The sequence below is a fragment of the Sinocyclocheilus anshuiensis genome, unplaced genomic scaffold (genome assembly GCF_001515605.1).
Source record: "Sinocyclocheilus anshuiensis isolate Anshui unplaced genomic scaffold, SAMN03320099.WGS_v1.1 scaffold1293, whole genome shotgun sequence".
In the NCBI taxonomy this organism is placed as follows: domain Eukaryota; kingdom Metazoa; phylum Chordata; class Actinopteri; order Cypriniformes; family Cyprinidae; genus Sinocyclocheilus; species Sinocyclocheilus anshuiensis.
Window position 1 is genome coordinate 405,905 of NW_015552632.1, and position 13,957 is coordinate 419,861.

Below are 13,957 nucleotides of genomic sequence, written 5' to 3' on the forward strand. Positions count from 1 at the left end.
CTTGGGAGAAACCAGGCTCAGTCGGGGGGCCAGTTCTCCTCTGGCCAGACGAACCAGCAGGTTGTTCCATGCTGCAGCAAAGTCAGATTGTGCAGAGGACTCATCTGGTTCCTGTGGTCTTGTCCCGGTGGCCGTCTAGGAGACAAGGTCTTCACTGGGGATCTGTCTCTGGGGCTCATCTAGTTGTCCTGGTCTCTGCTGACATTCAGGGCTGTAGAGGTCATCTCTAGGTACTGATCCACCATCTGGTCTGAATACGTACTGGATCCGGGTGACTGCAGTGACCATCTGATCTGGATACAGACTGGATCTGGTGGCTAAGGTGACCTCGGAATAAGAAAGAAACAGACAAATATTAGCATAGATGCCATTCTTCTTACGATGTAACAAGTACATTGGGTGTTATGGGAAGTGTTCCCGGTTCCGGTTGACCAAATTAATGCAGCCTAACAATCTTTTATCGGATTTGAATATTAGAAATGTGTTAGTGTGTTATGTGTAAGCCAGGTTAAAGAGATGGGTCTTTAATCTAGATTTAAACTGACAGAGTGTGTCTGCCTCCCGAACAATATTAGGTCGATTATTCCAGAGTTTGGGCACTAAATAGGAAAAGGATCTGCCTTTTCCTAGAATATTCTAGGTATTATCAAATTGCCAGAGTTTTGAGAGCACAGCGGACGTGGAGGACTATAATGAGACAAGAGCTCGCTCAAGTACTGAGGTGCTAAACCATTCAGGGCTTTATAAGTAATAAACAATAAGTTATGGCTGAGAAATGTACATTTTATACACAATATTGTCAGTTACTTTGGAGATTTTTGGGCTGCTGATGAAAATAGCTTCAAACAACACTGTTGTATCTTCGAGCATTACCAAGCAGTGGTGTTTTTAGACAAATAATTTCAGTGAATGACTTAATGACTCACTCATAAATACAGTATATGTATGTTCTGTATGGTATGAATGTGTGTAGTATAAAAAAATCACCATCTACTGGTTTTACAAAAAAAAAAAAATCAGTCATTCATAGGTCTAATTACACACACAAATGCATTCTGCAGTAGAAAAGTGCTACCATGTTCCTCTATGGGCATAAGCTTCTAAGCTTTCAAATGTCAGAGAGTTTCACTATGAATTATGAGTGAATCAAAAACAAACACCAAGGAGATCCTAATGTTAAAGAGATGCCTGAGGGATCACAAAACCGCATTAGGCCTATTACTGTTCCAGTACATCAAACACTCCACTTTTGAGTGGTTCAGATTGTTCTGCACCATTTATTGTGAGATATGGATCCAGCTCCTGTGAGATACCTTCACAGGAAGATTACGGACCAGCAACCACAATAGCAGACTGGGACAAATACCCTTTAATATCACAATATTGTGCTGTGTTACTGGACCTCCAATCAACTGGATTAAAGGATCTGAGGGGAAAAATTGATCTTGCATCCCGTAATCTAACCTAGGGGGCCTTTAAAGACTTTCTCCGTGAGATAACTGTCAGTGAAGGACAAAATACTATCCTTGAGACCAGAGAACGTCTGTCCATGCATGACTTAAAATACCAAATTTCAGTGATAATATCCACAGAATCCCTCATGTGGCAAGGGTGTCACTGTCAGAGCTTTGCACTCTGAAATCAATTTTATAAAGTTGGAAATTACATTCTGCCAGTTTCAGCTTACGTCTGAAGGGCGTAAAGACCCCATTCACCTCTCCTCATTGGATAATCCGCTCAGGAGCACACTACAAACTCCATAAAGTGCACTCTGTTGACACTGATCATTTACAAGGACATCTACAATAGCTCTTATTAAAGTGCCCCACCGCAGCCCTAAGACTGGGAGGAGATCGAACCGAGACTCACACCTCAAGGTCTCCTTCATGTCAGGTAATAAAGTGAAATTATGTGCCATGACACCGCTTTCTAACATGTAATTGCTTTCGACCTGGTCTCATCATATGTGATTAACGTGTCATGCAGGCTGAGGGGAAACGTGAGCGCTGTTCTCTTGTCACTCTTTACAGTACTTAGTAAACTTCCCACTTTACAGTCTCTCTGTTAATGTGAAACAGTGTGTGTTAAGGAGTCACATTATGTGGTGTTTTCTATGAAAGCCTGTTTGTGTTTCAGAGAAAAACAAAGAACAGAGGTTAACCTACTATAAGGTAAAGTGTAAAACAAGATAAATTAGTTATAAAATCACAATTTTGAGAAACAGTCGCAGTTGTGAAATTTAAAGTCACAATATTTAGGCCTAATGTCATTGCGAGCAAATGTTTAAGTTATAAAGTTATTTTGTGAGTTCTAATGTCGCATTTCTGAAATTTAAAAAGACATTACTGAGATATAACGTCACAATTGGGAGATATTAAGTCATATTGCAACATGTAGTCACATTATGAGTTATAAAAACTCAGTTATAAGAAACAATGTCACAATTACAAGATTTAAAGTTAAATTGTGGAGATACAAAATCATATTGTGACATTTAAAGTCACATTATGAGTTATAAAAACTCAATTATGAGAAAGAAACTTTGAGACTTTGAATTAAAATTTAAAGTCAAGTTGTGAGATAAAATCACAATTGAGAGATATAAAATTACATTGTGAGTTATAAAATCGCGGTTATGAGAAACTGTCGCAGCTGTGAGATGTCAGGTCACACTGTGGTGATATAAAGTCATACTGCATTACATTGTCACAATGTGAGTTTTGCAATTATGAGAAAAAACATTGCAACTGCAAGATTTAAGATAAAATCATAATTGAGAGATATAAAGTCACATTATGAGGTATAAAATCTCAGTTATGAGAAACTTACACATCTGTAAGATTTACAGTCACGTTATGGAGATATAAAGTCATATTGCGACATGTAAAGTCACGTTGTGAGTTATAAAATCACAATTATGAGAATAAACACTGCCACTGCAAAATTTAAGGTCACAGTGTAAGATAGATATGAATTTCTTTTGTGAGTGAAGTCGCAATTATAAGATACAAAGTCACATGTTTGATATTTAAAATCACATTGTGGATATTATTGTGGTCATATTGCAACATGTAAAATCACAAAATAAGTTATTAAATAAATGAGTTTTTCATTTCTTGTATTCTACGGCCTAAACAGGCTTGTATAGCAATCAGCTGATATTATCTAAAAATCTGAGCAACATTTCATTGGAGCATATGGTTATTCAAAGTAGTAACACCTATAAGCCTATATATTTAACAGCTGAACTGTAGTATAAATCTGTGCTGTGCAGTTTCATGGTTAGATTCATGTTGTACAATCCTGACATAAGCCATTCAGACAGCTGTTGTCGTAGTTATTTTTAACCTAGCGTCAGCTCAAGATGGTGAGATCAGGTAAAGTGCCATCAACCGTTCCTGTACATGTGGCTTTTACGCTTCCGCTGGATAAAGCAATTTGCTTTCATACACAGGCGGAGTTGATGAGTTAGATGTAATTTTCTGTGCTGCTTTTAGTCCCTCTGGTCTTGGGTTAGAATAGGGCTGCTTTTCACAGGGAGATGGGGTTTGTGATCAGTGCCGTCCCTGGAGACGCATCTGGAGCAGGTCAGAGTGCAGGCTACTGTCACCGTCTTCCACCTCACTTCTCTAATACTCACTGGTCTCCAGTGAGCCTGTTTCACCGGAAACAATGGCACATCAATATTTTAGAGCTCTGACAAAAAAACAGTCAGCCTGGAGGTTATTATTGTTTGTAGTATTCTGCTGCTTGGAAGAGGAACAAAACTTTTATGCTGTGAGCTTCACTTTCATGCATGTTTTTTCTTTACTTCCTTCCTATGGTCTTGAACGAATCTAGCCAAGTGGGTTAGATTTATAGTACTGCTGGAACTAATATTTTCCATTAAAATATTTTCTGATAAGAAAATTAGGAATTTAAACATCCAGCTTTCAATGGAACACATGTGTGAGGAGCAGTATGCTATCTAGCAGAGAAATCTCACACCGATGTAGGCCAGACATGTGCTGTCTATTAAAGGACAGGGGAAACAGGTTTGCATGTTTGAGTTTCCTCCCATTCTCTCTGGAGCTTCCTTTCTCTTTGGAATATCATGACTGTTAAAGATGATTTTCCTGAATATGTTTCGCAAAGTGGCTGTTGACCAGACAAAAAAAAAACAAAAAAACATATGGCCTATAAGAAAAAATGACATTTTGCAGAAGAGCAATAATAGACAAAGCTCATTGCATTTGAAAACTTCTTGATGTTTTCTTGTATATATATATTCACAAAAATGTTCAGTATCAAGATATAATATAAAAAAAGTTAAAGGATTTTATTTCTAAAATATATATGTAGAATACTTCTTTTTTAAAATTGTGTGTATATCTTGATACTGATATTATATCATTTAAAAAAGTTAAAATATTTTATTTCTAAAATATTCTATCTATATAATTTTATGTGACATAATATTAATAAAATGTAGGAAAAAAGCATTTATTCCTATTACATTTTTATTCTAATAATTCTTTTGAACGCTTTAAAACAATAAAAACTGTAGTCTTTACATGCTCTCCAAATATTAATTTAGACCACTGCAACCTTGACAGCAACATGTACAAATCTCATTTGACTATCAACACTACATTTGAATTCAACCAGGTTGTTAAATTCATCAAGTAAAACATATAATTATGACACACCAAGGAAAACAACAACACAACGAGTGAATAAAGAAAAGATCAACTTGTCATTTTTCAGAAACTATTTTTTTATTTTCCTTCTATTGATGCATGTCACAAACTCCAACGCAAAAACAAAGAAAGACTCTTAATTAGGACCCTAGCCTCATTTTTGAATAATATGCAAACAAAAAAGCAAGAAGAAAGCACATTTGAGCTGAAGGGTGGAGCACTCATGCAGCAATCAATCAATAATGCATCAAACTTAGTACAAAGCCCTGAAGACACAAGTCACAAGCTCTTCCAGTCACTAGTTTTACTATGGATGAAATATTGACGGTTTTAAAGTGACAAGGCACAGAGGTGACTGCTACTCAAAGCGGTCTCAGGCCTGTCGGCATCTATTCTGGTCTCTCATCCACTCATACAAATGCATAGACGGATAAATAAAGAAACACACTGCAATCCATCAGGCTTATGGAAAATTTTTAAAGCTCTATCCTGAATGACTCCTCAATCCGTGTTTTACTCTTTCCAGGACATAACATGAAAAATAAATGTATTTTGTGGGAATGACTTTACATTTTTAATGTTCTGAGTTGTTTTTCTTTACAGCAGTTAAGCTAAGTTTTTTAAGTTTGTATGTTGGTGGCTAGAGATCTATAAAAACACACACTTGATTTGACATCAACATGGCCTTGATTTTTGATGAACAAGGATTCGTATGTCTTTACCAAAGGGCCTTTCTCATACTTGTGGAAGCTTATTTAAATACACCATGATACAATATAGAACCAGACCCTGGGACTGATGCAATTTTGAGAGAGTTTGTCTCAAAGTGATCAATACAATTTTTTTTTTTTTTTCATTTATAGAGATATTAAAACAAAATGCGAAGACCATCTACAGCCAAAACCTCATTATGTGAGGGCATCTATGTCATCTTATACTAGCAAAAAAATTGATGCAGCTTTCCCATGCTAACGCTGGCTTGATAACACACTTTCCTCTAGAGGCAGATTGTGAGCATTCTTAAATGAAATACAATACAGGGTCAGTCATACAGTTACACATGGCAGTTTCTCGATCACACTGACTAATTCCCTATAGGAATAATCTGGGCAAGTTTAAGGGAAAACGCCTTAAGTGGAAAACAGCTGCAGCTGTGGCCCATAAATTTACATGTTCAGCAAATGTCTTCTGTTTTACATTGCAATAGTGCAGTGAAATCACAGCAGGAAATGTTCACATGATATTCTCCACTACTTTTTACATTTACAAGCTTTGTTTAACGGATATGTTAAGAGATCATTTCTCTTAACATTTAATTTCTGGCCGAAAAATGGGTTAAATCACTTGAAAAAGTAGTCTACTGGGCGCCACTGATATAATGAATTTCTGTTTTCACTATAGAGTGAATTTAAAATGCAGCAGTTTTATACTTCAGTCCCTGTGATGTGACTAATAGTGTCGAGATAGAAGAATATGATATGCTCATTTTCTGGATTGGTATGTTAAAGCAAGACTACACAATTCCTTACTATAGATTGCCACCTACTGGTTATACAAGATAACACTTTCAAAGGAGTACTGAATTCTTAGTGCAAACGTCCCATTTTCTTGATGTCAAATATTTACAAGACCTCACTATTTCATGATATTAATTATAATTCATGTATGATTACATATATTACAAAACGCTGTGTTTAATATACTCTAATACCAGCATTTGCTGAGGTTTACCATTAGAGAATGACTCATCATTAGAAAATGCAAACGACTTTCTCGAAATTGAACAGACATGATTCAGCATGTGGTCTCTTGGTCAAGGTTGAAAATGAGGTAGCAGGTCTCCAGATGGTCTGTCCCGATCATGTGCTGGAATTGTGGCTGCAGGTCTTCTGGCGTGAGGCCATTTAGAAAGTGCCCGCTGATTTCCTCATAGACCGTGGCGCCAACATCTTCTATAAATCCAGAAAGCAGAAAAGCATTTACTTGAGTATGCATGAGACACCCTGAGAACCAGATGTGTTGGCAAACAGTACCCAGAATTATTCTGATATCTGCAGATGTACTAGATTTATATGACGCAAGACAAAGTCTGTGACATTTTTCAATGATTTGAATTATTTTAAATGCTCTGAAACAATGATAACAGTAATCATTACATGTACCACTGCAACCTTGATGTAATTATGTAAAAATCTAATTTGACTGTTAAAATGTTTAATGTATAAATTTATCATTGAAGTAAAATACAATTAAGACTCAAGTGAATGAAGAAAAAAGAATCTGCTTAAAATGTAAAAATGTGCATGTTTACCCATGTATTTCTCTTTTAACACTTTCATCGTGACAGAGAAACCGCCTGCATCTTTGAGCTCCAGTGCCACATCATTCTCTGAAACACAGTTCATGGCATCTCTGGCATAGCTGACCACCTCAGCCAGGTCATCATCATCATCATCAGCTTCTTCAAAGTCATCTGGATAGTCAGAGATGTCTTCATCTTCAGACACAACTGACAAAAGTGAAGAAAAATACATGTAGAGAATCCTCAAAGGTGTTGGAAAAGCCAGGAAAAATATGAAATCATTCTTAGATCACCATCAGCCTACGCCTGTTGCCTTGGAGATATAACTCGAAATAATAATAAAACAATGGAAAATATTAATATGATCGCATCACACTCTTACCACTAGATTCCTCAAAAGCCTCTTCAGCCACATTGGCAAGGCTGGAGGACACGTCTTCCCTCGAAACATCCTCTGAGGAGGCATAGCTATCATGTTCGTCAAAGTCCTCTGAATAATCAGACTCTGTTCCTTCATGGGCCACTTCTTCCTCAGCACTGCATGATGTCTCTGTTTGCAGCATCTTGTCATCTGTTCGGCTTTCCATAGATGCCATTTCTACATTAAAATCTTCTTTTGTTTGAGGTCTGGATTCAGCATTCACCTTTGTAAGTTCTTTCTCCTGATGCGCGATGAAGTTTCCCAGACGTTCTTGCATATAGGTCAGGCTAAGTATGCTGCTCGCACTCGGTCTATTCTCAGGAACCAAGGACAGCATTTTCTCGATTATTGTATGAATGTCTTCTGAATATCTCTGGGGGATCTTGATGTACTCTCCTTTTATGATCTTGTAAAACAGACTCAGGAGATTTTTAGCTTCAAAAGCTGGTTTGAGGGCACAAAGCTCATATAGCAGGCAGCCAACCGCCCATATGTCAGATTTGGTGCTGTATGGGACATCCTGACAGAGTTCAGGACTCAGATAGCTGGGGGTTCCCACACAAGTGGAGGCCATATCGAGTGTGTGGTTCATAATCTTTGATATTCCAAAATCTCCAAGCTTTATCACACCTCTCTTGGTTAACAGCACGTTGGAAGGCTTGATATCTCTGTGAAGGATCTTTTCAGAGTGGATATAACTGACGGCCATGACTACTTGCACAAACCAGTCCATAATTGTGCATTCTGCAAAGTATTCCCCACTCTTCTGCTCTTTAATATGGTCGTCCAGTGTCCCACCATCACAATAATCCATAACAATGTAAATATGCTCATTAGTCGTGTCAAAGAAAGTGTCAATCCATGTTATAATATGAGGATGCTTCAAGCTCCTGAGAATATCTGCCTCTTGCAACACAGCATCTTTGCTCTTTGTTTTTCGGGAACTGTCCACGTGTATTTTCTTGACTGCACATAATTTCTTTGTATCGACATGTTTCATTAACATCACCACACCTGCTCCTCCTCTGCCAAGAGTCAGGACTTTGTCATATTTCTCCATGACACTATCAATTCACTAAACATCTTCTTTATTCATTTGCTGGTCGCAAGAACATTTCATTTGTCCCGTTGAGAGCTGGATATGATGATGGCCACTTATCTTCAGGATAAGAAATGGTCTGTCTAAAGAAAACAACAGATATTTAGGAAAAGAGTTATTATATGAGCCTTCAGTAAATCAACTTGCAAACTGAATAGTGACACAAATTTTTGGAAAACAAACATCTTTAAAATCTTTATTACCTGTGAGTCATCATGTCTTATTGACAAAAACTAATCTAATTTATGTGTTTTTAAGATGATGCGTCGTTGCCATTCGTGTCAAGAGCAGAAGGCGGCGGCTTTGTTGTCTTTATGTTACTATGGCAACAGCTGCTTCTCAACAAACGGGAATCTTATTCGTTCCGAACAATAGCTGCCTAACGGCGAATTACGTGCTTAATTTGAGGGATGCGTGCGTAATTTAAAATATAAATGCGTAAATCCGATAACATTGAACATTTGAATGATTTTATTTCCACAAAAGTAGGCTACATAAGAGGGACGGTGTCCAGACATTTTATCCTGTCATCATGAGGGTCTGCGGTGCTGGGTTGTTCACGAGCATCCTTGCTGGGCACATTTGCGCAGAATGTCATTGACAATCCTACTATTATAATGTTTTATTTAAAATGCAAAAATACATAAATAAAAATATTAACCCATCTATTGGTCATCACCATAAAAAAAATCGATTGTCACTGGAGTGAAAATACCGGGAAAAATCTGTTCGTGTCTCTTCAGTGTACTCAAGCGCGTCCTTTCCACTCATATATGCGCAAAGTTATTGACAGTTATTAACAGTTATACTATAATTTCTTTGCATTTGCCTGTGTCGTTTACCACTCGACACAGACTGAAATAACGTATACCGTAAAACTGTAGGCTGAAAGAAGCTGCTGTGTAATTTTCAGTCTAACCGCGTGGGAATCTGAGTTGCTAGCTCGTGTGTGCTAGCTAAGGTTTAAGTGGAAACAAACACATTATCCGACACGAGGAGATAGAAAATGCCACCTAAAGGAAAGGGTGGCAAAGGTGCTAAAGGTAAACAACAAATATATGATGCTGCATGAACAAAATCTATCAAATGACACCATATCGAAGTTTATAGCATATAATGTGACTGTTACACTAATGCTTATGCTGATATGCTAGCTAGCTTGCAGTGTTTGTGGCTAACAGATTGTAAACATTGTTACACTCAGAGCTGTATTTCTGTCGATTTTGTCTCGTTTTTCACAATTAATGAAACATTTCTGGCTGTTTTATCTTAACTAAATGTGTTAAAGTGTGAAATGCGTGAGGAATGTGGCCAAATGTGTGATTCGCTTAATATGGTTATTTCAAAATGCTTAATAAATCAAGTGTAGCTGCATACAAATGGATAGGTATTCTCTTAGTTGCATAGTTGTAAGATGTTAACACACATTTGTATTTGGACAGGGGCAGCTGCTTCAGGCAGTGGAGACAGTGATAAGAAGGAGAAGGCTCAGAAAGGAGGTACAGCTGTAAAGGTAAACATCTGTATACTGTATTCTGTATCTGCATAAAAAAATGTTACTCACAAATACTGTGAATTTTAACTGAATATATATATATTAATTAAATTATAGTAGTGACAGAATGATTGTAAAATAACACTGGTATATTGTTACTTACTGTTATGTACTGTTATATATGGTATACTGTTACGGAATTTAAAGTTCTTTGAATAACATCAACTTCATTGATTCTAAGTTCATGTGATAATATGAATATTAAATTATTTAGGTAGTTCATAACTGTTTAGATATGTTTAAATGTTCATTTATGAAGGTGTATATAATATACATCATATTGATACATGAAATTAGACTAACATTTTCACATTTTATATTTTAACAGCCTGTATTGGCACTTTCTATTTTTGCTTTAAATTGACCATCTTGTTGTGTAATTTTTCATATAGTACAATATGCAAATGATTGTACTATTCAACGAAGTCTCTAGCACCTTTAAAGGGGTCATATGACGTTGCTAAAAAGAACATTATGTTGTGTATTTGGTGTAATGCAATGTGTTTATGTGGTTTAAGGTTCAAAAAATACATTATTTTCCACTTAATGTACATTATTGTTTCTCCTCTATGCCCCGCCTTTATGAAACGCGTCGATTTTTATAAAGCTCATTGGTCTGAAAAGCGAGGTGTGCTGTGATTGGCCAGCTATCCAGTGCATTATGATTGGCCGACATCATATGACCCCTTTAAATTAATGATATGAAGTCACATTGTCACTTTCAAACCACCATTTAAATTAATAATATTTTTGTTGATTATGTATCACTCCCTTTTTTTGGCCTATTTTCTGATAGGTTCGGCATATTCTGTGTGAAAAGCATGGTAAGTGTATGGAAGCAATGGAGAAGCTCAAGTCTGGCATGCGCTTCAGTGAGGTGGCAGCACAATACAGAGAGGACAAAGCCAGGCAAGGAGTAAGACATTTTTCATGTATAAAAACAGTGGATTAGTAGCAGTAATGTGACCTGCATGATGTGGAGTTTAAAAAATCCTATAGTTCCTATGGGTACTATTTGTTTTTTACCAGCAGATGGCATTCAATGCGTTTTCCATGCTAGAAAATCCCTCAGAATCTAATTTGCATAGAATACCGAGCCCATATTATTCTATGGAATTTCAATAACACTAACGTACAGCCTTTCTGTATCATTTTGGTTTAAAATAAGTTATATAAAAGAATATATGTTTGTAATAATAATTAATAAATTATAAGAAGTGTTTATCAGTACTGTATTATCATTTTTTTAGAGCTGTATATACCTTTAATTTTACAGTTTTGATTAAAGTATGTTTCAGTACTATTCATTCAGTAAGTTGTTATTCAAATTATGCTTGTTTTAAGTATCAAGACAACCTTAACAACAGCTTGTATAGTTTTAAAGTTGTGATTTGCATACAGGGTGACCTTGGCTGGATGACAAGAGGATCAATGGTGGGACCATTTCAGGATGCAGCGTTTGCACTACCCATCAGCACTATGGACAAACCTGTATACACTGATCCTCCCGTGAAAACAAAGTTTGGTTATCACATCATCATGGTTGAAGGCAAAAAATAAATGGACTGAACAGCTTGATGTTGTGGTAACATTCCAATTGGTTAAACTACAACACAGCATTTACAACATAGCAACATTTTGCAGTCATGAAAGATTGTTTTTTTTATATATATATATATATATATATATATATATATATATATATATACACACAGCTAGTTAAAAATAATATAACAATACCCTAACCTAAAAGATAACCCTAACACTTTGTCTACACAAGATGCAACATTTTATATATCACCATGTAAATAGCAGCCAATAAAAACTGATCTTAAGGAGCAAACGGTTTTGATGAATTTGTCTCAGTGTTGGGTGTTTTTTTTTTCACAAATTTTGTTTTGTAACATCATATTTCCAGTAAGCCTTCTGTCACTTACACTACTGATGCTTTCCATATGCAACATAAGTATGTATATTTTTCAAACAACAGAACAAGAATATTTTGTTAATACATCCTGAATTATATTATCTTGAACACTAACAATACTTTCTCTTACTTCACTGCCTAAAGTCTAGATAGAATATTATTAGGATTTTACGATTATTTGCTTATTGGTTTGTGAAACTACAGAACAAGAAATGTGTCTTTTAAAGTGTATTATTAATAATATTAACATTAGAACAATTATAGCCGTGACCTGAAGTGCACCAGCAGTAACAGGAAGTCAATGATGCGCTTTCGCTTCATTGTCTAGACCTTATTGGCTGAAAAATATGGAGTCAGATGACGCAATATTTCCGGGTGTAACAGCACGCGCCGGCCCGGAGGTAACTGTCGGTCATTGCGCTTGGCAGCGAGAGAGACTGAAACACACAATCCGGCTCTGGAAGGTAAGAGACTAAAAGCCGGTAAGATCATTTTCTAGCCAGCTACTCCTATAAACTTAACACCTCAGTAATACTTAACGAGGGGATTGTTTTTTAATTTTTTTCTTGTTTACTGCGACAAGTTTACAGATGGCTGAGGTAAAGGGAACGCTAGCTTGCTAACGACGGGCAGTTTCATCAAATCTGAATATTACACGTCATTACTGGGTCTGAATGAAGATTAAAGTGTGTACATAGAGTTTTAATACATGATGATTCAATATGAGGCTAGGTGATGGAAAAGCATGTCTTGGCATCCCTCATGATGATGATGATGATGATGCTGCGTTTGACGTTTCGCATCCGACAAAAAAGAGCGCCATCATCATCTTCATCACATTCAGAAGGTCAGACTAGGCGGAATAAAGAGCTTTAGCGGATTCCATTCATCAAAAACAATCGTGTTCCATTTATTAAAACGAGCCGTTTCCACGGTGATGAACGGAACAAGTGTAGCTGCGTCTCTGAGTTTCTGGATGAGATCGCGCCCAAAATTGATGCTAATATATTTTATATATCTTAGAGGTCGGAAAACCTTTTTATCGAAAACTAGTAGATAAAGTACCTTTTATTTATGTTTTATGATATTTCTTACTTTGTCTGTGCGTTAAATCGTTTCAAACTAAATGTTTACAGAAGTTGACTAGACATCATCAATTAATTATTCTAATATTTGTATAGGAGTTGTAATCACAGCCACTCAACAGCAGTATTGATGTGTACTTTGAAGTGTACATTCAGGTCAACTTGTCATAAGGTGTCCTTCTATTAAAGGGATAGTTCACCCAAAAATGAAAATTTGATGTTTATCTGCTTATCCCCAGGGCATCCAAGATGTAGGTGACTTTGTTTCTTCAGTAGAACACAAATGATGATTTTTAAGTCCAGCCGTTGCAGTCAAACATCAAATTTTCATTTTTGGGTGAACTATCCCTTTAAACAGAGGTCGGTTTGTAAAAGATGATAACAAAGATAATGGGATCAGATCCAGGATCCAATCATTCTGTTCCAGTCCGCTGTGTGTGCACCTGCTGAAGATCTGCTCCGTGAGCTGGAGGGATTGATATCATTGGCTGTCTCTGCTCACTGACCACTCTCACCAGGCTTTAGGGTTCACATTGAGTATAACCTTTGTCCAGGTTTCAGCTCATCAGGGCAGATTACAAAATTGCACCAGTCAGCATCAACATTTGTTTCTTCGTAAGTTAGTTTGTTATTAGGTAATGTCATTAACTTTGGATGAGCAAGGGTGGAGCTTTAATTAATGCAATATTCCCAGTGTGAATGTATGTGAATGTTTAAGTATCGGATATTTAATTGTAGACGCTAACTTTTTTTTTTCCCTGGTTTTACATTTTGATGAACTGTTATGTGAACGTTAGATGATAGCAATGGTATTTATTTTAATAACACTGTTAAATGTAAATCTTTAGCCAATGAATATCCATATATATATATATATATATATATATAA

The 13,957-nt window shown here is 36.4% G+C and overlaps 3 protein-coding genes across 3 annotated transcripts in view; 2 read left to right on the forward strand and 1 right to left on the reverse strand.

The window, feature by feature from the left end:
* Positions 1–6,473: 6,473 nt before the first annotated feature.
* Positions 6,474–8,462, reverse strand: LOC107666593 (serine/threonine-protein kinase Nek6-like). Its single transcript, XM_016457998.1, has 3 exons — positions 7,364–8,462; positions 6,991–7,188; positions 6,474–6,631 (listed from the first exon to the last, which is right to left on the reverse strand). The coding sequence occupies exons 1-3, from the start codon at positions 8,460–8,462 to the stop codon at positions 6,474–6,476; spliced, it is 1,455 nt and encodes a 484-aa protein (XP_016313484.1).
* Positions 8,463–9,209: 747 nt separating this feature from the next.
* Positions 9,210–11,729, forward strand: pin4 (protein (peptidylprolyl cis/trans isomerase) NIMA-interacting, 4 (parvulin)). Its single transcript, XM_016457997.1, has 4 exons — positions 9,210–9,544; positions 9,944–10,014; positions 10,853–10,972; positions 11,458–11,729. Exons 1-4 carry the CDS (start codon positions 9,508–9,510, stop codon positions 11,614–11,616), a joined length of 387 nt encoding a protein of 128 aa, XP_016313483.1. The 5' UTR covers positions 9,210–9,507; the 3' UTR covers positions 11,617–11,729.
* A 611-nt stretch (positions 11,730–12,340) lies between these two features.
* acsl4a (acyl-CoA synthetase long chain family member 4a) overlaps positions 12,341–13,957 on the forward strand; it is a 20,861-nt gene continuing 19,244 nt past the window's right edge. The window contains exon 1 of the mRNA XM_016458006.1: positions 12,341–12,465. The gene's annotated coding sequence lies outside the window, so the exon portion shown is untranslated. The remainder of the gene's footprint in view (positions 12,466–13,957) is intronic.

Coding starts and splice junctions, on each gene's coding strand:
- LOC107666593 (XM_016457998.1), bottom strand. CDS start 8,462: ATGGAGAAATATGACAAAGTCCTGACTCTTGGCAGAGGAGGAGCAGGT. Junction 7,189..7,363: donor GGCTTTTGAGGAATCTAGTG/GTAAGAGTGTGA, acceptor CACTTTTGTCAG/TTGTGTCTGAAGATGAAGAC. Junction 6,632..6,990: donor GTTAAAAGAGAAATACATGG/GTAAACATGCAC, acceptor CTGGATTTATAG/AAGATGTTGGCGCCACGGTC.
- pin4 (XM_016457997.1), top strand. CDS start 9,508: ATGCCACCTAAAGGAAAGGGTGGCAAAGGTGCTAAAG. Junction 9,545..9,943: donor GGGTGGCAAAGGTGCTAAAG/GTAAACAACAAA, acceptor GTATTTGGACAG/GGGCAGCTGCTTCAGGCAGT. Junction 10,973..11,457: donor AGGACAAAGCCAGGCAAGGA/GTAAGACATTTT, acceptor ATTTGCATACAG/GGTGACCTTGGCTGGATGAC.